Source organism: Bactrocera oleae, chromosome 6, assembly GCF_042242935.1.
Source record: "Bactrocera oleae isolate idBacOlea1 chromosome 6, idBacOlea1, whole genome shotgun sequence".
Classification (NCBI taxonomy): domain Eukaryota; kingdom Metazoa; phylum Arthropoda; class Insecta; order Diptera; family Tephritidae; genus Bactrocera; species Bactrocera oleae.
This window is the reverse complement of record NC_091540.1, coordinates 37,069,381-37,092,117: the sequence shown is the minus strand read 5'-3', so window position 1 is coordinate 37,092,117 and position 22,737 is coordinate 37,069,381. Positions and strand designations below refer to the sequence as shown.

General features: G+C 35.1%; 1 protein-coding gene across 13 annotated transcripts in view; it reads left to right on the top strand.

The window, feature by feature from the left end:
* CapaR (Capability receptor) overlaps positions 1 to 22,737 on the top strand; it is a 165,337-nt gene that overhangs the window by 61,402 nt on the left and 81,198 nt on the right. For 8 of the 13 annotated variants that reach the window (XR_011397124.1, XR_011397123.1, XM_070112018.1 and 5 more), the window contains 3 exons: positions 5,807 to 5,951; positions 10,542 to 10,731; positions 19,664 to 19,774. Coding sequence is in view for 10 of the 13 variants with exons in the window: in XM_070112018.1 (XP_069968119.1) it covers positions 5,807 to 5,951; positions 10,542 to 10,731; positions 19,664 to 19,774 (446 nt within the window). In the remaining 3 variants the exon portion in view is untranslated. Of the gene's footprint in view, positions 1 to 1,426; positions 1,636 to 1,692; positions 2,901 to 5,806; positions 5,952 to 10,541; positions 10,732 to 19,663; positions 19,775 to 22,737 lie in introns of those variants that run through there. The other 5 variants (XM_070112021.1, XM_070112022.1, XM_070112019.1 and 2 more) reach the window with 2 other exon arrangements.

Sequence of the window (22,737 nt, the reverse complement as noted above, 5' to 3'; positions counted from 1 at the left end):
CTTGGGGTCTGCTTAGCCGATTTCAACTAAATTCGGTACATAATATTCTTCTCATATTTCTATGTTGTAGTACGAAAATGGGTGAAATCGGATTACAAACACGCCTATTTCCCATATAACATCACTTTAAATTATAGTTATGAACTTCTACCTGTGCTCGCTATTCGTCGAATTGTTTAAAATTAATAATAAATGAAGTAATGAAAATGTTGCTGCCGTCCAGGCAAGTGTTGCCGAAGGCAGCAATTTGTCGATTCCAAGATGTTGTCAAAAATTGCGACTATCTCAAACCACAACCTGGCGGATTTTGAGAAAAGATTTTGGCGTGTATCCGTATAAAATTGTTCTCACTCAAGAACTGAAACAATTGGACTGAAGCCACAAACGTCGTGAATTTGCAGATTTTACATTAGAACAACTTGAAAACGATAACGATTTTTTGAAAAAAATTATTTTCTCTGATGAGGCTGACTTCCATCTGAGTGGTGCGGTAAATAAACAAAACTGTCGATTCTGGTGCGAAGAAAATCCACAAATTATTCATTAACAATCATTACATTCACCTAAATTAACAGTTTGATGTGGTGTTGGGTCCGGTGGAATCATCGGTCAGTACTTCTTTCGAAATGAAGCTGGTGACACCGTTACTGTCAAAGAGGAGGGGTTACGGATCGATGTTGATCAACTTTTTATGACCGCAATTGGAAGAAGTTGATCTCGACAACATCTGGTTCCAACAAGACGGGGCAACGTGCCACACAGCACGCGCAACAACCGAATTATTACGAGAAAAGTTTGGAGATTCGATAATTTCAAGAATTTTTGTGACATACTTGTAGAATGTCCTCCAAGAAGTTGTGATTTAACGTCATTAGATTACGTCTTGTAGGGTTATTTAAAGTCATTGGTCTTCAGCAATTAAACAGACCCACTTCAAACTTTAGAAGTCAATATTGAATGCGCTACTTGACATACGACTTCATTTAATGCAAAAAGTACTCGAAAACTGGGTTCATCGTAATCGTTTCTGCAAAAAAAGTCATGAAGGCAATTTGAATGATGTTAAATTCAGAACATAATTTTACTTTCATACTAAATAAAAAATATTTGAATTTCCTTAACGATTAGTGTGTTTTTTTTAAATCATATAACCTTGTATTATCCTATATCTAACTCGATTAGGTTCAGATTTGCAAACAACTGTTAGGTTAACTTTTTAACGATTGTCTTTCTTTTATTATTTTTAATGAAATTAATCCTAATTATTAGACGAAGTTCTGAACAGAGTACGCTTAACTTATCATAACCTGAACAAGGTATATTAAGTTTACGACGAAGTTTGCAACACATAGAAAGAAACTTTGGAGACCCTATAATATATATATATAAAAAATTCTATTTCTAAATAGTCTATTTCTCTCCAGAGGCTGCTCATTTATGTAAACCGCCGATATTGGACCACTATAGCATTAAAAAGCTACCATTGAAACTGAAAGATCGGAATCAACTCGTTGTATGGAAAGCTGGAATGTTATTACTTACTTCCGTGCGGAGTAAAATACTATTTTAAGGAAATATTCTCGTTCTATTTTGATGAGATTGAAAATACCTTGCTTCACTGCGAAACTATGAATGGTGAACAAGTACTAATTACTACTTACATGTATTCATACTAGATTAATTTTACCGCAGAAATTTTACTTTTTAAATGTACTTAAGTGCGCAACTACACTTAGAGGGAGTACATAACAATTTATACATCCCGGATGGGTCATAAAAGAACTATAAACTCTACTAATTACAAGTTAGTGAGCAGCAGCTGTGTGTATAGCACGGGCAAAGATTGTAAGAAAACAGCTCTTGGGTCTAAACAGCCGAAGTGCCAGGTGGTTGGAAGTACAAGCAGGCACTTCGAATTTCAAATGTTTAATAAATAAGTTTGCACTGCGACAATCTCATAGTAATTTGACGAGCGTTAAGTTACGAAGTGAGCAATTAGGTTTGTGAAATTGAAATGCCAAACTTCTCATAAAGTAACTTAGCAATCAGGCATCTTATGTTACAATATGGATTGATTGGAATGTAACGGTTTTTTTTTTCGAGGTAATGAACTTTAAGTTGGCATTTATGTTCAAGATGGCGACCGATTTAACAGCTGTAAAGTAATTTATTCTCAGTTTGGCTTGGCAATTTATCATGAATAGACTCACGCCTGAACAAGGCTTGCAAATAGTGCAGTTTTATTTCGAAAATAATGGTTTTGTACGGAATCCGCGCTACGTTCATTTTATCGTATGATACGATGAAGCGCGCTTCTGGTTGAACAGTCAACAAACAAAACTGCCGCATTTGGAGTGGAGCTAATCCTCAAGTGTATGTCGAAACACCGTTACATCCAGAAAAACTGACTTTATGGCCTGGTGTAATCATTGGTCCGTATTTCTTCAAAAACGATGATGGCCAGAACATTACAGTAAATGGTGATCGGTATAGAGATAATGATTACTAACTTTTTCATTCCTGAATTGAACAACCATGATGTCCAGGAGCTGTGGTTCCAACAAGACGACGCAACATGTCACACAGCTCGTGCCACAATCGATTTATTGAAAGACACGTTTGGTGACCGCCTAATTTCACGTTTTGGACCTGTGAATTGCCCTCCAAGATCTTGTGATTTAACACCGCTCGACTACTTTCTGTGGGGTTATGTAAAGTCATGGTCTATCCGTGTTATTGCCGATATACGACCACAAATGTTGAAAAAGGCGTCGAAAATTGGACGCCCCGATTGGACTACATCCGCGCCAGCCGTGGAGGTCATATGCTAGAAATCATATTTAAAATGTAATGCCACAAGATTATCTTGCGGATAAATAAAAGTCATGTCAATCAAATAATCCATCATTGTTTCATTGCAATTTAATGTTCTATTTCTCTAAAAAAAAAAACACCCTTTATATGAAAGTTAGTGGATTTATTAAGCCATACATAAGAGCATAGAGATTTTATTGAAACGACATGTGAATTGAGCTTACAGAAGAATCACTCACAATTTTCCAAAACATTACACCTCACGTCGTGAACAATTCCGACTCATTGGCCGAACTATTGGATAAATAAATGTTGATTCTGTAAGAACTGTAGTGCTTTCTCAGACCCATTTGCTAACGGGCTCATAACAGGACAATAGATATGAAAATTGACAATAAGCCTTTTGAGTTACAACTGCTTAGCCCCCTTAAGAGGTTGTTATTGTAGGGTTAAACATTATTTTTTCTAATATTTATTGTCCTATATGAATGCACAATATTTTAAGAATGTTGTGTCAAATTTCAATTCAATTGAAGTAAAATTGACAAAGCTATGAGTATTTTTGTACCCATCTTATGAACGTTTTAATAAATGTATGGTTATTTAAGTGATCAGCATGAGCTGAGTCGATTTAGCTATGTTCGTCTGTATACACGCAAACAAGTCCCAGTTTAGAGAAACCTATCTGAAATTTCCCACACATCCTTTTCTTCCCAAGAAACTGCTCATTTGTCCGAATCGTCGATTTAGGACAACTATAGCATATAGCTGCCATATATCTTGTTTGGAAAACTTTTTTATTTGACAAAATCGACGAAATTTGGCGTGAGTTATTGTTTAAAGCAAAGCACAGCAAAGTTGGCGGCGCTTTGTTAATAACTTCGAAGGAAATAACAACTTTTAGTTTATTAATACTATTTATTGAATTAATTGTTATTAAAAAATAGTTTACCAATTAATTTTGTAAATTTTCTTGTTATACTCTCGCAACCTGTTGCTACAGAGTATAATAGTGTTGTTCACCTAACGGTTGTTTGTATCACCTAAAACTAATCGAGTTAGATATAGGGTTATATATATATAAATGATCAGGATAAAGAGGCGAGTTGAAATCCGTCTGTCCGTCCGTCCGTGCAAGCTCTAACTTGAGTAAAAAATGAGATATCTTTATGAAACTTGGTAGACATGTTTGCCACGCCCACAAAATGCAATTAATCAAAAACAAATAAATTGCCATAACTAAGCTCCGCAATAAGATACAAGACTCCCGTCCCTAATAGGTATAATGCACTATGACATAGAAATATGAAAAGAACGTTATGCACCGAATTTGGTTGAAATCGGTTAAGCAGATCCGAAGATATGGGTTTTCACCTAAAAGTGGGCGGTGCCACGCCCACTGTCTAATTTTGAACTCGATTTCTCCAAAGTCATCTCATACCATCCCAGAGATAAAATTTAATGTCTCTGGCGTGTTAAGTGCTTGATTTATCGCGCTTTTAGTAGTTTTTTACAGTACCGTTATATGGGGAGTGGGCGGAGTTGCCACCCGATTTCAACTATTTTCACACGATAGGTTGAAATTCTAACAACATTTGCTTCCAGTGAATTTTGTTATTATAGCGTTAGCGGTTTAGGAGATATGCACATTAAACCTATTAGGGGCGGGACCACGCCCACTTAAAAAAAAAAATTTAACTGCAGATGCCCATCCGTACTGTGATCCTGTATACCAAATAAGAGTATTTATCTTTTTGTGGAGCTTAGTTCTGGCAATTTATTTGTTTTTGAATAATGACGTTTTGTGGGCGTGGCAGTGGTCCGATTCCGCCCATCTGCAATACCAACCGTCTCACGGTACCAAGAAATATGTCTACCAAGTTTCATAAAGATATCTCAATTTTTACTCAGGTTAGAGCTTGCACGGACGGACGGACGGACGGACGGACAGACAGTCACCCGGATTTCAACTCGTCTCTTCATCGTGATCATATATATATTTATCCCTATATCTAACTCGATTAGTTTTAGGTGATACAAACAACCTTTAAGTGAACAAAACTATTATACTCTGTAGCAACAGGTTGCGAGAGTATAAAAACAATAGTATAAAAGGGTGTAAAAAGATCTTTATTTTGATTTCGATCGGTCAGTTTGTATGGCAGCTATATGCTATAGTGGTCCGCTCTGAACAATACTGTATATTCGCAAATGATAGATTCTCAAATAAAAAAGTTTTCCTTTCAAGGACTTGAGTTTGATTGGACATTTGTATAGCAACTTTATGATATAGTTTACCGATATTTTCAGTTTTCAAAATTTCAGGTCGATATTTCAAAACCTGAGGGATTAGTTAATGTCCATACAGGCGGACTGACATGGGTAAATCAACTAAGTTCGTCAACCTGAGCATTTATCTATGTATTGTATTTTATGTGGTATCCGACTTTTATTTGTCGGAGTTATAAACTTCGTGGCAAACTTAATATCCCAGGTTATAAAAACTAAAGGTTAATAAGAAGGGAAACTAGGGTGCTTATTGAACAAAGTTTCACAAATTACCAAGTCTTGTTTTAAACTCTGAAGTTTATTTAGCCTCCGGCACATGACACTCACTGAGGACTCGAACAAAGGCTTCATTTGCAGACCAGAACTTTGTAACGTAAACTTTATTTTCTTTCTATAATTTTAAAAGTTAGTCTCCAAATTGAATGATTTTCTTCAGCAACTAGCCCGAAACGTGTTTAGATATTTGTTGCCAACATTATGTCCTCAAATATAAATTGTCGATACTTATCCTACATGACCTTAAACTTTCTGGAACGGGATAAATCCATATTTTGTTTTTTAAAATGCATCATTATATACTTATGCATTTTAATGCCATACAATAAATTCTGACAATATATACATATGTACATATATACATATAAATATATGCATGTATAGTTTTTTTAAAATATTGTCCTTTGTTCTCCACTGTCTCTTGCAGCTGCCGTTGTAGTGACCTTTTTCATTTGCTGGCTGCCATTCCACATGCAACGATTATGGTTCCTATATGCCAAAGAACAAAACAATTTCCAAGAGATAAACGAGTGGCTGTTCTCCATCGCCGGCTTCACGTACTATGTGTCGTGGTAAGTACTCAGATAAATTTCTAAAATTTCAAATATTTTATTTTATATGTGACTTATTTTTATTTATGTGCACATGTATTTACATAAATAATATATACTTAGATATATATAGTAGATGTGACCACATGGATGTTTACACTTTATTTTAAGTATTTCATCTCTGGTGAGTGGAGGGCAGCAGAAAGAGTGTATGTCTTTGCAAGTAGTTTTTGTCATGTTGGCTTTGATAAAACTGTTTAAGTCTCTTTAACAGAAAAAAGAGACAAGGCACTGAAGTAACAATTAGGAAGCAGATGAAAACAAAACTGTGTAAATAAGTTGGTGTAAACATTGGAGCATTTTAGCTGTGGAAAGCAAAGTTATTTATCACGAGAGCATATACAAACAAATGCTAACGCTTTAGCAGCTGTTTGGTTATCGTAAATCTTAAGGTACCACTATGTATGCACATATGTCTTTACTAATCGCCAAAGGTAGCAAACAAATTTAAACAAGTAAGGAAGTGCTAAGTTCGGGTGTAACCTTGCAAGGATCAACGCCGTGGAAATACCTTTAGGTGTTGGCAAAACTTTATATTAAACAAAGGGGAAAATTAGTCCGATTTCATCCATTTTAGACAAGAGATTGTTATTAGAAAGAGATTCGTTGCGAATTGTACTAAGATTCCTTATATATTGGGAGATATATGCGGTGTAAAGTCAACCGAAAGTTCGAAAATATTTATATTAGGTATATGGGGGCTAAATGAAGTACTGACCCGATTTTACTGTCAAAAAATATCTTTACGAGTTTCAATACGATACCTCAAAGATTGACCGAGATGTTCGTTAAAAAATTAACCATATGCGCTGGTGTCCACATGTTTAGTGCCTGTTTCCTTGAAAAGCTATAATTCGATTTCGTCAACTTTTGGATGTCAGATGAAATATTTGTGCTAAGTTTTATTCTGATAACTTCATTGATGTTTAATTTGTATACTCTAAAAAAAATCAGATGGAATTTAGAATTTCGTTATATGGGAAATAGGCGTGCAAGTTATCCGATTTTGCCCATGTCCACAGTGTACGATAAGAATATTTATGCTGCCTCACACATAAAATTTTCTCGATATTTCAAAATAGTTCCTGAGATAAAGAATTTCACCTAGAGGTGGGCGGTAGTACACCCGTTGTCCGCTTTTTACATCTGCTCCTATTAAGCTTTTCCCCATTATCTTCGTTGCGAAATTTAATGGTTATGACGCATTTATTCAGTGAGATGGTGAGATTTAGTAGTTTTTAACATAACCGCTATATGGGGAGAGGGCGTGCTTATTATCTGATTTTACCCATTTTCACAGTATATGAAAAAACGCTAAGGAGATTTCTTGTCATCAATTTTGGTTGATTTCGATTAAGGGTTTTGGAAGATATGTACATTAAACTATTTACGGAGAGGAACACGCCCACTTAAAAAAAGTAAACTCACAGGTGTCCCTCGCTACTGTGATCCATTGAAAAATTACAGTTTTGTATCTTAATTTTGTTCTTATACCATGTTTCAACCGACATTTATGTTAATCGCGAGAATTAGGCTGTTAAGTAGTTTATTTTACTCATCTACTAGATTTATCAAGATTTCGCCATACAAAACTGAGACTTGTTAATCTCGTCACCGAAGAGATTTGAAGCTAATCTACTCGGACTCTCTCTGTGCGACTCTGATTTAGCGCCATCTGTTTGTCAGTAGGGATCACATCACAGCTGATTTAGACACTATAAACTGTCAAAGCGGAAAAAATTGAACAGACAAATAAAATAAGAAGCAAAAAGTTAAAGCAATCATATCATTTAAATAAGTGAAAATGATAAAAAAAATAGTAAAAATAGGAAAGTAATGTGTTGTTGATGACCTGTTAGGTATGGCACAAGAGAAGGAATTAATTTAGATGAAGGGGAAGAGAGCTATAGAGTAGTGATTGATGTTGGACAGTGTTAAGAAATACACGTGCGAGGACCTCGTAACGGTGTAATAGCACCTAATGCTCATCTAGGGGCTTCTTGTTATACCTAGTTGTCGAAATAACAAAAATGCATAGAGTATTTCAAAATGACAAGAATACCGTTAAACAATCATGTCGGATTTTCTGAACATCTGTACCTTTACTGAACAAATCTTATAATTGCACAGTTTAATATCTTGATGAAGCTTTGCGAAAATTACCTCTGGCCCTGCGGGAAGATCAGTATTGCTCCAATTTTACATATATGTAAGCATTATAAAAGTTTTGTTCGAAACGAATTTTGCTCAACTAGAGAGGTGGACTAATTTAATGAGACATATTAATTCTGTTACAAGTTCAAAATGTAATACATTTTGTTTATAAAGTTAACTTTGGTTAATAATGCATATATATATTAAATAAGCGATGTACAAAATTTTATTCGAAATTTCGCTTTCACATAGGCTCTCAAACGATACGGCCACTGTTCAACAGCAGAACGCACATTTTCTATTGGTATTGGCGACGATGTCGAAAAAAGGAATTTTTTCTCTAACCAATGGATTCAAGTTTGGACTTTCAGACGTCCAATCATCTGCAGTTTTGAAACCAGGAATATTTTGTTTTTAAGCCACTGCTGAGTTGTTTTTGCATTGTGTGTTTTGCATCTTGTTGGAAGACCGAATGCTCTCCATCGAAGAAAGTATTGCTTAACTGCGTCACCACGTCTTCTAACACATGCCGCTCGTACGCTTTTGCCCAATTTTTTAGACGTGAAGAAAAGAGGTGTAACACATTTGCAGGGGGCCAAACCACTACAGCAGCTGGATGTTGACCATGAACCCTTGGGGTGACATATTTATAGTCTTTTGTCGTTTTGCTTATTAAAAACTTATTCATATTCTTTTTATCTGTAACAAGTAAGGAAGGGCTAAGTACGGATGTAACCGAACATTTTGTACTCTCGCATAGTCAAATGGTATACTCGTTTGAGATTTCTTTGTGGATTGACTGATATTTTCGGTAGAAGGTCAACTATAGGCACTGGGGTGCACATATTTAGTACTTAGGGGCTTGAACAGTTTTGGTTCGATTTAGACAATTTTTGGTCACAAGGTTGCATACTTTAAACGTATTATTCACGCAAAGTTTTACCGCGATATAATCGTTGTTGCTTGATATGCATAGTGGAAAGTGAAAGAATCAGATGGAATTGAAAATGGTGTTATATGGGAAATAAGCGTGGTTGTAGTCCCATTTCGCCCATTTTCGCACTATATTATAGAAATATGAGAAGAATGTTATGTACCGAATTTGGTTGAAATCGGAGAAGCAGATCCCAAGATATGGGTTTTCACCTAAAAGTGGGCGGTGCCACGCCCACTGTCTACTTTTGAACGCGGTTCCTATAAAGTCATCTTATACCATCCCAGAGATAAAACTTAATGTCTCTGGCGTGTTAAGTGCTTGGTTTATCGCGCTTTTAGTAGTTTTTAACAGTAGCGTTATATGGGGACTGGGTGGAGTTGCCACCCGATTTCAACTATTTTCACACTGTAGGTAGAGGTTCTAACACATTTACTTCCAGTAAATTTTGTTATTATAGCTTTAGCGGTTTAGGAGATATGCATATTAAATTTATTAGGGGCGGGACCACGCCCACTTTAAAACAAATTTTAACTGCAGACGCCCCTCTTTAATATGATCGTGTGTACCAAATAAGAGTCTTGTATCTTATTGCGGAGCTTAGTTATGGCAATTTATTTGTTTTTGATCAATGGCATTTTGTGGGCGTGGCAGTGGTCCGATTACGCCCATCTACAATACCAACCGTCTCACGGTACCAAGAAACATGTCTACCAAGTTTCGTAAAGATATCTCAACTTTTACTCAAGTTAGAGCTTGCACGAACGGACAGACAGTCACCCGGATTTCAACTCGCCTCTTCATCCTGATCATTTATATATATATAATATAACCCTATATCTAACTCGATTAGTTTTAGGTGATACAAACAACCGTTTGGTGAACAAAACTATTATACTCTGTAGCAACAGGTTGCGAGAGTATAAAAATATACTTTCATCGCCGTTAACCGCGTGCCACTAAAGAAGCCGCTTGCATCTGTTGAGCGAGCCTAATTTGCTTCAAGCGCGTTTTCAGTAGATATCCAGTTCACCGACGATAGGCATTCATATGGAGATCATCTCTAATAAGTCTGGACATTAATCTAGTCGGTATATGTATCCTTCGTAACAGAATTTATGGCATGACTAAATACATATATTGACGTTGTCAGGCAACCCTTATGTTTAAATCAATTAATAAATATAAATAACCTACATTTTACAGTTCATCATACAATATTTATTTTGAAACTATCACCTGAACGCCAATATATTAGCTTATATGTTTTTTCCAGTTGAGAAAAAAAAAAAAGATACGAAACCAACTGTATATAAAATAAATTTCACCGTCGACAATTTCTTCATATCATAAACCCCTCAAAATGCGAGGACTTATTGTATGCTAATTTTTAAATCTTGCTCTTAAATAACCATTTACAAGCAAATTAATGAACCATGTTTATTTTTCTCTTTTATTCTTAGCACGATCAATCCGATTGTGTATAATGTGATGTCGCACCGGTACAGAGTTGCCTTCAAAGATATACTCTGGGGCAAGCGACGGAGCGTATACTACAACAATGGCTTTGCTAGGGATCAGTCCAGCTTTCGAGAGACGATGGCTTCCAGCTTGGGTGGCGGCAACAACAGCACATACGATCGCGTACATTCGGTTAGTGTAGTCCATACAAATGGACTAATATAATAATCCCTTTATTTTGAAATGCTCCAACATCTTTCCTAGTAACTTGATATATTTAAATATGTGTCACACTCTAGCAGTTTGTCTTCAGCTAAGTCGGTGCAACTAAATGCATATGATTTCGAAAGTCGACGTCGGCACATACATTCGTACAACAGCAACACAAACGAGTGCCATCTGCAAGCACTTAGTCAACGAATAATTTCCCATGCGACTTAACTCCTACTCGTATTATCTGCTTAGTAATATTTTAATAATAAAGCCACTGACGCTGAGAAAATTAGTTATTATATGGATATAAGTAGAGGCAAGTAAAAAAGAAAGCAACTAAGCAAACTAGACGAAAATTTAATTGGATCAAACATCTCGTTTACATACATATGGTTGGTAAGCGTAAGCAATCATATTATGCAGGTTATGTTAATTATGTGTACGACTACGGCAACAGCGGTTATTTAAATGTGCTGAATTATTTCATTTACCTGACTCACATTAAAACCCAGCAGTGCTTTTGACATTGTGTATTACTATATGAACTTACGCAACAACTCGGTGCTAATGCGTTTAAAAATGAAAGTGCTTATTGCCCTATGAAACAATTGTTGTTATAATTAGGATTATCACGAAGTTTGTAAGTTAGAAGGAAGTGTCGCAGACTTTATAAAGTATCCATGTAAATCCATCCATGATGATTGTGTGAGTCGTCCTAAAGTTTATACGTAGTTTAAAAAAAATAGTCGTAATAATATAAATGACAACCAAAGGCCGGGTCTTCCAGAAGCTAGTAATCGTGCTGAATTGGGAGAAAAAGTCGGTGAAATTTTTGGTATTAATGCAAATTTTACTGCGACGATGTTCTCTGAGGGATTAAATCAGAGTTGTGCATTTACACATATTTTCACATTTTTTACACTTACATTGTAAATAATTCAAAGTAAGTAATTGTAAAACACTGTAAACAATTTAGTAAATTATGTGATGAAAATCTGGTCATCTACAAAACAGCTGATTTCCATCTTATTTATTGTGTTGTTCGTCATGTTGTAAAATAAAAATAGAAAGATTTAAAAGGATCTGAACTTTCAAGTTCAAAAAGATGTAAAACAAGTAAGGAAGGGCTAAGTTCGGATGTAACCGAACATTTTATACTCTCGCAAAGTCAAATGGTATACTCGTTTGAGATTGGTCGATTTAGACAATTTTTGGCCGCAAGGTGGCATACTTTAATTGCATTATTCACGCAAAGTTTTACCCCGATATAATCATTGTTACCTGATTTACATAGTGGAAAGTGAAGGAATCAGATGGAATTGAAAATGGTGTTACATGGGAAGTAAGCGTGGTTGTAGTCCGATTTCGCCCATTTTCGCACTATGACATAGAAACATGAAAATAACGTTATGCACCGAATTTGGTTGAAATCGATTAAGTAGATCCCAAGATATGGGTTTCCACCTAAACGTGGGGGTGTCACACCCACTCTCTTATATTAAAAGTGGTTCCTATAAAGACATCTCATATTGCCATCCCAGGGATAAAATTTAATGTCTCTGGCGTGTTAAGTGCTTGACTTATCACGCTTTTAGAAGTTTTTAACAGTAGCGTTATATGGGGAGTGGACGGGGTTGTCACCCGATTTCACTCATTTTCATAGCGGTATAGAAGATATACACATTAAACTTATTAGAGGCGGGACCACGCCCACTAAAAAAAAAGAATTTTATCTGCAGATGCCCCTCCCTAATGTAATCTTGTATATCAAATAACAGTCATGTATCTTAGTGTGGAGCTTTGTTATGGCAATTTATTTGATTTTGAATAATGGCGCTTTGTGGGCGTGGCAGTGGTGCGATTACGCCCATCTACAATACTAACCGTCTTACGGTACCAAGAAACATGTATACCAAGTTTCATAAAGATATCTCAATTTTTACTCAAGTTACTGCTTGCACGGGCGGACGGACGGATTTACAGTAAAAAATTCAGGCTTTAAATTTAAAATTATTGTGAGTAATGTATATATTTTACACGCGCAACTCTTGATTAAAACGAGTAATAATAATATTTCGAGAAAAGAATATAAAACTAGCATAAAAGGAGTATTTTATGATGTTTCTAAGCAGCCGTAATATTGTATTGAGTTCGCTGAAACATATTTTGAATCAATAATATCTTTGAAATTTAATATATTGTGCATTGGGTATTCTGTATCTAAAAAATTCGGTTGTTTTTGGGTCACGCTGTATACAACATCTAATTTGTTAAGTGCCAAAAGTGCCAAAGAAATAAATTCCACTCACAAACTCCTTTCATACTCTCAAAACACGTTTTATTCTATTCACCTAATGGTTGTTTTACCTAAAACTAGTAGATATAGATATAGAGATATATAGATATATTATATACCATGTACAAATGATCAGTATGACAAGTCGTTTTGAGTTCCGCACGATTATCTGTCCTCCCGTTCGTGAGAGAGATAACTTGAGTAAAAACTAATACCGTTATGTGTTTAACTAAGCTCCAAATTAAGATAGATTACTGTAATTGGTACTGTCACCAATGTGCGGCGAATTTAACGCATATTTGGTTTCCGGTTTATTTCTAAATACACAAGCATTTAAATTATGCCCTCTCAAAGAATTATAATATATTTCACTTACCTCAGTGTGTCCTTCCACCTTTCTGGTTGGCTGATCGGTGACAAAGCTCGAATATAATTTGCCAGAACTTATATGCACAAATATTGCCATTTACCGTACAGATCAGCACAGGAGAATAGGGGAACTGCACACTGCAGTTTACAAACAACAAGCATGTAGATAACTTAACATATGTATGTAGTTTATGGCTACCCCTTTATGCGAAGGGAGAATGGCAAACATATAAATCGCACAAACAAGGAAACAGAAACTGTATAGCGGGAAATGCATGTATGTAAATGGAAAGCGAGACAATTCAAGAGCATATAAAGAAATTGGAATTGAAAGTGCACTTTTACATTAGGACTCAAAAGAGTATAATTTTTTTCAAATTCTCTTTTGGTGTCGCTCTGTGCATTCACACGGTCAAAAAGAGTCCAGCAACTCGAGTCTAGTTTTTCTGCATTCCTTTTCACAAAATTTTCGTAAATATTTGTGCGGTTCGACTGCGCAACACTTAGAGCGTGTTGCATATTTCATTTGTATGTTGAGATGGTGGTCCCACATTTTGCTTGCAATGAATTAGCATGAAGGTAGTAGAACAATATGCATAATACCTACCCGCTTAATAGTTTCAAAGAAATACTTAAGACGGGAATTCCCTAATCCACCAGAATGTATTGAATATCCGCTACTTATATTTTCAAGGCCAAATTTATAACAGGAATTTCCTAATCTTTAATTATTAAAAATTCATAATTTCTTTACTCCATAATCTATATCTTAATTTTCTCCTTATTTAAAATTTTTCATAATATTTCTATTATTCTATGCATACATATTTGCATATTACATACAAAAATAGATAACAGAACTCAAATTTGCGATCGAATTCATTTGAAACCGAGCGCTCTTGCAACCATTCAAAGAATTTGAAAGTGAAAAGGAATGCTGAAAGGGGTAGCAGCGAGCTGTTACGAACAAGAATACAAAGCGTGCCACCCGAACACAAGTGGCACGGTCCCTTCGTCTTTCCTCGTCGTCCCCTCGCCCACAATAAACTGGTTTGAGACTCTTTTGAGTCCCAATGTAAAAGCGCACAAACATACAAATGCAAAATAAACATAGAAATTAAATATAATATTAGGGTGGGCCGAATCTACAACAAGTACAGAGACTCGCGGTAGGGAGGGGATAACACAAGTATACATATCTAATAAACTACTGAGTCTATTTCGAGCAAACATGCTGAAAAAAAGTGTTTCTAACATCTGGTAATACATTGTGGAAATGGGTGAAATCAGCTGATAACTACGCTCACTTCATCTTGAAAACTACTGAAAGTGCGATAACTCAATAAATAAATACGTCTGAGATATTAAATTTTACAACCAAGATGGTAAAAAAAGCCTTCCTAGGAGCGGGTATCAAAATTGAATGAGCACGGCACCAGACACGTTTATCTCATGAATTACTAGACGAATTTCCACTAAATTTAGTGCGTTATATTATTTCGACATTCTTATATTACATTGTCAAAATGAACTAAATCAGAAAAAAGCTACGCCTACTTCCTTATATCACAATTTTAAACTCCATCTGAGTGTATATAATTTGAGAGCTAATGATATTATCAAGGTAAAACCTTGCACAAGTCTTTAAGATATGCCAACTCACGTCGAAATCGGACTATGAATATCGGACAATCTATTAGATCTAGCATTGGAATTTATAGTGCATATTTTTTTAACTATATGCCCTTCTGTCAAAATCAAGCGAATCAAGTCTCGTTCCCAAATATTAAATATAAAGGTTTTCTAACGTCCGGTTGAAGCTATAACGTATGACATATGTATAATTGTCAGTATGTATGATGTGTTAGCAAAGTTATATAATTTCTTGGATACTACATCTTATACCATACTACAGGTTATTTCCAAAAATTACACAAATTACAACTATTACTTTGTTCGCACCGAATTGAAATCCTCTTGAAAACACAATTTGTGGATTGTGGAACCAAAGTCGTTCTGACCGACATTGTGTGTTTTTGATGAGTTTTCATTGACAGTTCACATATCTATTTCCCTACAAGAACAGTGACGGCCATCTGATGGGTAATATGACAGTCATAGCTGAAAAAATTTTGTCAGCGCGCAGAACAAAGTTTCTATCATTTTCTTAAGAGCTTTGTGCAAAAACTGATGTAAACTAACGTATGTGTGTGAGTTTGCATCTCTCTTTAACACATGGGTATTCGGAATTGATTCACTATATATCTATACTGCTCACTCTCATGTCTTTTTCTGAGTAATTGCTGACCATAAATCCGCCATAGCTGAAAGTTATGACTGAAACGATATCAGAAGTGAAAAATTCTTTTGCGCAGTAGATAATATAATTTTTATTTCTTTAATAAATTTCAAACTTTTAGTCAGAATAAGTTATAATAATATACTTAAATATAAAAAGGAATGCATCAAAAAATATAATAAAATATGAAAATATAAAAATAAATTTTCACTTAATGCCATCTCCTCCTCTCAATAGCTCTGCGTACGTCTTTCTCCAATTGTAAATTAACAGTACTGACATATCAAACGTGAGTGTATTGGTGAACCCATCAGCAGTTTCTTGTAGGGTACGTTTAGGCCAATTATGGAATGTAAGTAAATTGTCAACTGACATTTAGGGCTGGCAAAATATGTCTTCTAATAATATCGATTAAACTAGAGCAGGCACCGATTATAATGAGTGGAATGTAAGTTTTCAAGGGGTTTTCAGCGAAAACTGTGTTTTCGTTTGACAGATTTTGTATGGCTGAAAACACAAGTTTTCGCGTGAAAACCTCTTTTGTCTATGAAAATACGAATTTTGTGTCGGTGCGAACATAGTATATTCCCATACACAATATATAATATATTCGTATACTGATTTTCGTTATACTTTATGGCGAATATTTCGTTGATAATCTGCCTTCGAACTTTGCCCGCCCGTCCGTCCTACTGTCTGTATATGGTATACGATAATTTCAGTCTTTGAGATAACGGTCTGAAATTTTGCACACGTCCCTTTGTTTCCAAGAAGCTGCTCAATTAATGGAACCGCCGACATTGGACCACTATAGCAAATAGCTGCTATTCAAATTAAACGATTGGAATCAAGTGCTTGTAAGGAGGACTCTTTGATTTGGCGAGATATCTTCAAAAAAAATTTGACATGGGTTACTGTCTAAAGTAATGGTGCAATATCCGTAGAAATTTTTCGGATCGGATTAATAAAGCATATAGCTGCCATACAAATTGGCCTATCAAAATCAAGTTCTTCTAAAGAGTCTTTTGTATTTGTGAAGGGTGTCATAACTTAATTTTTACTAGTTTTTTATAATTTCGTCCTCAGTGTCTCCTTATGATCATAAACTATATTTTATCGCTTTAATATCTTATGTTAAGCCAATAACGCAGAATTAACTTGCAAGAACCTTGATTAAAGTTCATATACCAGCTTTATTTATAACACCAGCAAATATACAGCTACATATAATATATTTATATACCATATAAAAGAACTATTCAACCGGTTTACTTTGCACAGGATATATTAAATAGAATTAAAATATTCTCATGTCTTTTTATGAGTAATATAAGTTTCTCGTTTTGTTCGCTTAAATTTAATAAAAATGAGTAAAGTTTTCTTTTGTGGCTTGATTACTTTTGAATTTTTTCTAAAATTTGTTGAAATATATACACGTGTTGTACAACCGAAACACTCCTTCAAATATCCCATTGTAATGAAGTGAAAAAGTTAGTAAAACTGTAAAAAATGTGAATGTCCAAATTCATATACAGATTGAAGAAATGTTTGTTGTTTTTTGTTTGTATCTAAGTACAACATGAGCTCGTTCAATTCTTACCCTTATCAATTTTATTTGTGTTTCCAAAAAGTTTTAAAACGGCGCGCCCATAATGCTTTTCGAACTAAACACAAACTTTTTGTACATGGCGCGAAGTGAAATGTAGCGTAATATTGAGCGTTTGAAAAGAATAATAAGTTAATTTTGACTTGCGGGGACTTTTTTCTTCGCCTTCTGAAAGAGAGAGTTTTTTTGGTGATTTTTTAAGTGCCGCGAATCGGGGTCTGTTTAATATTAATGTAATAATATGTCAGTCAAGGAAAAGTAAATATTGACAGTGTGCCGTGGGATGAATAAGATGTCTTTTCGGATCGAGCCATAATTAAACCAAAATTTTGACAAATATGTAGACGCACTGATATTGTAAAAGGTTGCACATTGTCTCATAGTTAACTAAGCTTTTAACAGCGTAAAATATGTACATAGTTGAAGCATGTCTCAAAGTGAAACTTATTTTCAGTAGTCTCCTCTCTTGTAATTATAAGTTTACCAATTTCCACATTTAAAAATATGGCAACATTCTAAAATAAAATTATCGTCCTCAGACCAAAATAAATATCTTCATTAATATTTATTGTTTTGCATTGAAGTATGCGAAGTTTTTTCTTTCAAAAACAATGTGCTACAATGTTCTTGCAAAACCCCAAAAAAAAATATGGAGTTCCAAAAATATATTTGAAAATATCAGATGTTTTAGTAAATTCTGTAAGTTAATCCACTCAACAGTTGATCGTTTTTCCTAGCATCTAAACACTTTCTTCTCCACTGTCTAGCTCGATACCTTCGGCAAACCGAGCGAATTGCCTGAAATTGATATTGGTCTCTTCAACAAATTTGTGTTAGACTCAAAGGACATCGTCGATACATAATTTGGAGTTATTGGCATCAAATATCATTTGTAGTACAAATATCATTTGTAGTAGAATCCTTTGTGACCGTTTTCGTGAGGATCAGCCTGTAAGCTAATATAACCTAATCAAACTGATTCTTAGCAAAATCACATTTCAAATTTATCCTCCACATAACTACTATTCTAAAATCATGATTTCCGCCACTTTTTTTATTTAAGATATCATATATATATATATATAGTATATAATAAATGATTGGATCTTCCTCACTATTGCCGTTACTATTTGTTTAAGTCCGTCTTTAAAGCACTCCACAGCTATAGTCACTAAATTATAGACAGATCCTGCCCATATGTACATAGTTGAAGTATCAAAATATTTAATCGAAACACTGGGGTTTGCGGAATAATACTAAGGCCGTTCCAGTCCTTCTACTTTCTAAACGTCCCCCCTAGCAGATCTAATCAACTATCAAAGTTGGGCTGGTAATTTACGACCACAATTTCCCGGGAAAAGAGAGTTGTACAAGATGTTCAGCGAAGCAATGGCTTAAAAAGTGTTATGGGGATTCAGCATCATCAGAAACCGCAATAAACGTTGGTTTGCTGACTTCAAATGTGGTCGTAGAAGCACCTGGCCCAAAACACAGTGAGCGTCCAAATGAAGCTATAATATCAGAATATATAATAAAATCCACAAAATCGTTCTGAATGACCGGAAAGTGAAGTTGCCTAATTGATTTTTCTTGAGAGACTCATAGTGGCGTCACACAGGCATTTCGAATTGTGCTGACATGTTGCACATGGTCAGCTTCATTTTTAGAAACAATTATTACGTCATCAACATAGACATATCTTTCTCTGAATGTCGTCAATAGTCCTTTGAAAAATACTTCCCGCATTTTTCAAACCAAAGGGAAACCGGCGTGATATAGCTAACATCGTAAGGATTTCAAAATAACGTGTTGGCTTTATATTGCATAAGAATTTTTCCATGCGAAAACTCGTATTGATGACTTTGAGCAGTGTTTGGCCATGTTTAAACGTAACAAATTTGAGTTTTTTTTTGCTCCTAGCGATTATTGGTTGTTCGCAGAACTCAAAAACATCCTTGTCGGTAAGCGGCGCTGGAATGATGGTGTCGCTCTTGATGAATAAAGCCAATTTCGTACAAAACACACCGTTTTTTTTTTTTTTTTGTTAGGCCCGGTAATTTTCAGCCCATGTGTTATCTCTTGTTTTACAACTTATTACGACATATTAGGGTAGCTTCAAGCGAAATTTTGGACAAAAAAAATTATCTTATGTTAAACTCACAAAATCAATCAATTATAAAATAAGAAATTGCTCTTTTTGAGCTTTTAGTAAAAGAACTACCAAATCGGAGTTCAAACTAATTATGGCAACAACTCTTACAGTTGGTTTTGTAATATTATTTCTAATTAATATTTTTCTTTTTTCACTAGTCTAATTTTCTACAATTCTTCTAAATTTTAGGTACGAGTGCGCTCAATGCGACATGCCAATAACTTCAGAGATCGCAACTCTATCAAAACCAAAAATGTGCTGTGGACCAAGGATGTAGACTACACCGTGCCACTAAAAAAGGTAAGGGTTCAGAAATATTAAAAAGCAATCAAGAATAAACTTTAGCTTCGATGCAGTCGTAATACCGCTCACAGTTACATATCTTAAAGCAGTTATGTAACTATGTACTACAAGTATAACTAAATCTTAAAAAGTAACTGGCCGACAGTGTTGTCCGATCTGAACAATATCTTCGGAGATTATAGCGTGGGTTTGGTTATGCTAAATTTCGTCAAGATATCTTGTTAAATAAAAATGTATTTCATTAAATTCTTGATTTGGATCGATCAGTTTGTATGGAAAGTGGTCCGATATTAGCGGTTCCAACAATTGAGCAGCATCAATGTCTCATAAACTGTGGGACAAGTTCGCGTATATACAGACAGACGGACATGGCTAAATCGACTTACCTCGTCACACCGATCATTTATATATATATGTTGTAGATTCTTCGACGTTTCCTTCTGGGTGTTACAAACTTCGTAGCAAACTTAATCTGTTCAGTTTAAGTTATAATTGCTTAAAAAAAGGCACCTATGAACAGTATCATAGCTTCAGTTCAGCCGAAAATAACGTTTTTTCTTGCTCTGATCCCACTTAATAACCATTAAATGACCGCACTCACCAAGTTTCAACCCTTTGCGACTTATTTGGAAGATTAAGTGACACCTAGGGGACCATTTCTGAAAGTTGCATATATTATATTTACTACTGTGATTGCATATACTTGTCATGTCATCACTAAACGTCTGCACATACGTTTGCCACTGCATACCAATCACACAGGAACACGAGGGAATTAACTTTTACTTCGTCATCAAAATTCCACCGCTTCACACAAGTGATATAGTGTGAAACTCACAGTCATCACAGGGAAGAAAATCCACTACATGAAGGTTAAGGTGAGCCAAAAAACCAACTAATTGATTTTTTAGGTGAAAATTAACCTATATACATAGAAAAGATTATCTCCTCAAGGCAATGATTTAAAAGGTGTCAATAAGCATTCAACGTTTCCCATTTAAATAACATGTAAAAAATAAATTTTATCCTCTACAAAATTTTTTAATGAAAAACAAGGAAAAACGTTTACATTGGTTGCACCGAAGCTATAATACCCTTCACATATACAAATGATTCCAAACAAGAACTTAATTTTGATCGGTCAGTTTGTATGGCAGCTATGTATATGCTATAGTGATCCGATCTAAACAATTTCTTCGTAGATTTACCACTGCTTTGGATAATAATTTATGACAAATAAATCTTGTCAAATAAACAAAGTTCCTATAATTAATTCCGTGATCCGCTATCGGCGGTTCCTACAAATGAGCAGCTTCTTTGGGTGAAAAGGACGTGTGCAAATTTCAGATCGATAGTCAAAAACTGAGGGACTAATTCGCGTATATACCGCCCGACAGACTGATAGACATGGTTAAAATAAGTCAGTTCGTCATGCCGATATACCTATATGCATATATTTTACCCTATCCAATAATAATAAATATTTTTTACGTGTTATTGAAATTGTGCTAAGCATCCTGCCTTGTAGGGAATTTTTTCTTTTTCAGTATTTATGTAAGTTCATTTAAACCCATTAATTGCATAGGCTTGTTGTCTTTTTGGTGCACCCTAATGCATGTGTAGCCCACTCTTCGGTATTTTCAATAATGTGATAGGCTTTCTTAGCAGACGGGTGAAAGAATCCTTATGATTCTTAATCGAATTGCTTAGGTTTTTTTTTTTGCCTGGAATGGCTTACAGCAATTATTCTGGAATGCCACGTGCTGACGACATTACCATTTTGTTGTCGTACATGTCAAACTTTCTCAGAGGCAAAAATTTTCCATTATTCATTTTTACATTGCCTCTTTGTTTCCTGTAAGAGTTGTAGGAAATTGGAAAGTGCCATATTTACTTGTCTTGTTGTTGCCCTGCTTCTTTAAATAATTCAAATTTGTAATTTGAATTTATTTGCCTTGGCCTTGTAGGTATTCTTGCCATTCTCGCATTACAGTGTGTTTCTCCAGCCGATGTGCTTCGGTGCATATTTCGAACAAGTTCCAGACTGCCAACTGAAGTGTGTGATTTTGAAGATAAAATATTATGAATTATAGTTTGTTACTAATATTATAATTGTGTGTTTGAATCAGATAGTCTTCTTCAAGTAAATATTATTTTTTTTAATTTTGTTACTTCTTTGGATGTAAATAGTCAATTGAAAAGTAAGTTGGTACTCATGCAAATGTGATACTTTTCACTGTTAGTGGACTCTTTCTTAGCCCAAGCACTCGACCTGATCAGTCTGTCAAAAATACAAAGATCTCTCTTCTTGACATATTTGTTACAAATGGATTCCATTTGAATTAGCTTATACCTTGCTAAATAATGTCATCATTCTACCGCTTGAGGTATTCGATACAGTTAACACAAGAAGCACCATATTTCAAGTATGAACAGAGCCTTGCAGCTATTATAATAAAAAGTGACGGGACCAATATAGTAAAGATTTTAGAAAATACATTTATTTTTGTTCTCTCAGGTGTATTTCATCCAACCACATGATCCCTTGGTTTATACACCCGTGTATCTCCCATTTATAGAATTTTGTCACTGAGTTCCAACTGCGAATCGGTGCGGAATCCCAAAAAAAGCTATCAACTTTTAAAGCGGGCGATTACTGGTAATAAAAAGTGGGTCACTTACAACAAGCTCAAGCGAAAACGATCGGTTTGCTTTGTGTTTGATAGGATGGCAGGAAATCTTGTTATATGAGCTGCTTTCCTACAACCAAATTCTTATTTCGTTTCTTTACTGTCAGCGGTTCAACTGCTTGAAGTAAACAATTTAGCAGAAGTGGCCAGCTTGAGACCATAGAAAAGGAATTTTGTTCCAACAGGACAACGCCATGTAACACACATCGATAGAAACTCGCCATAAGCTCCACAAGCTTGGTTGAGATAATCTTATGCTGTCACGGTTTT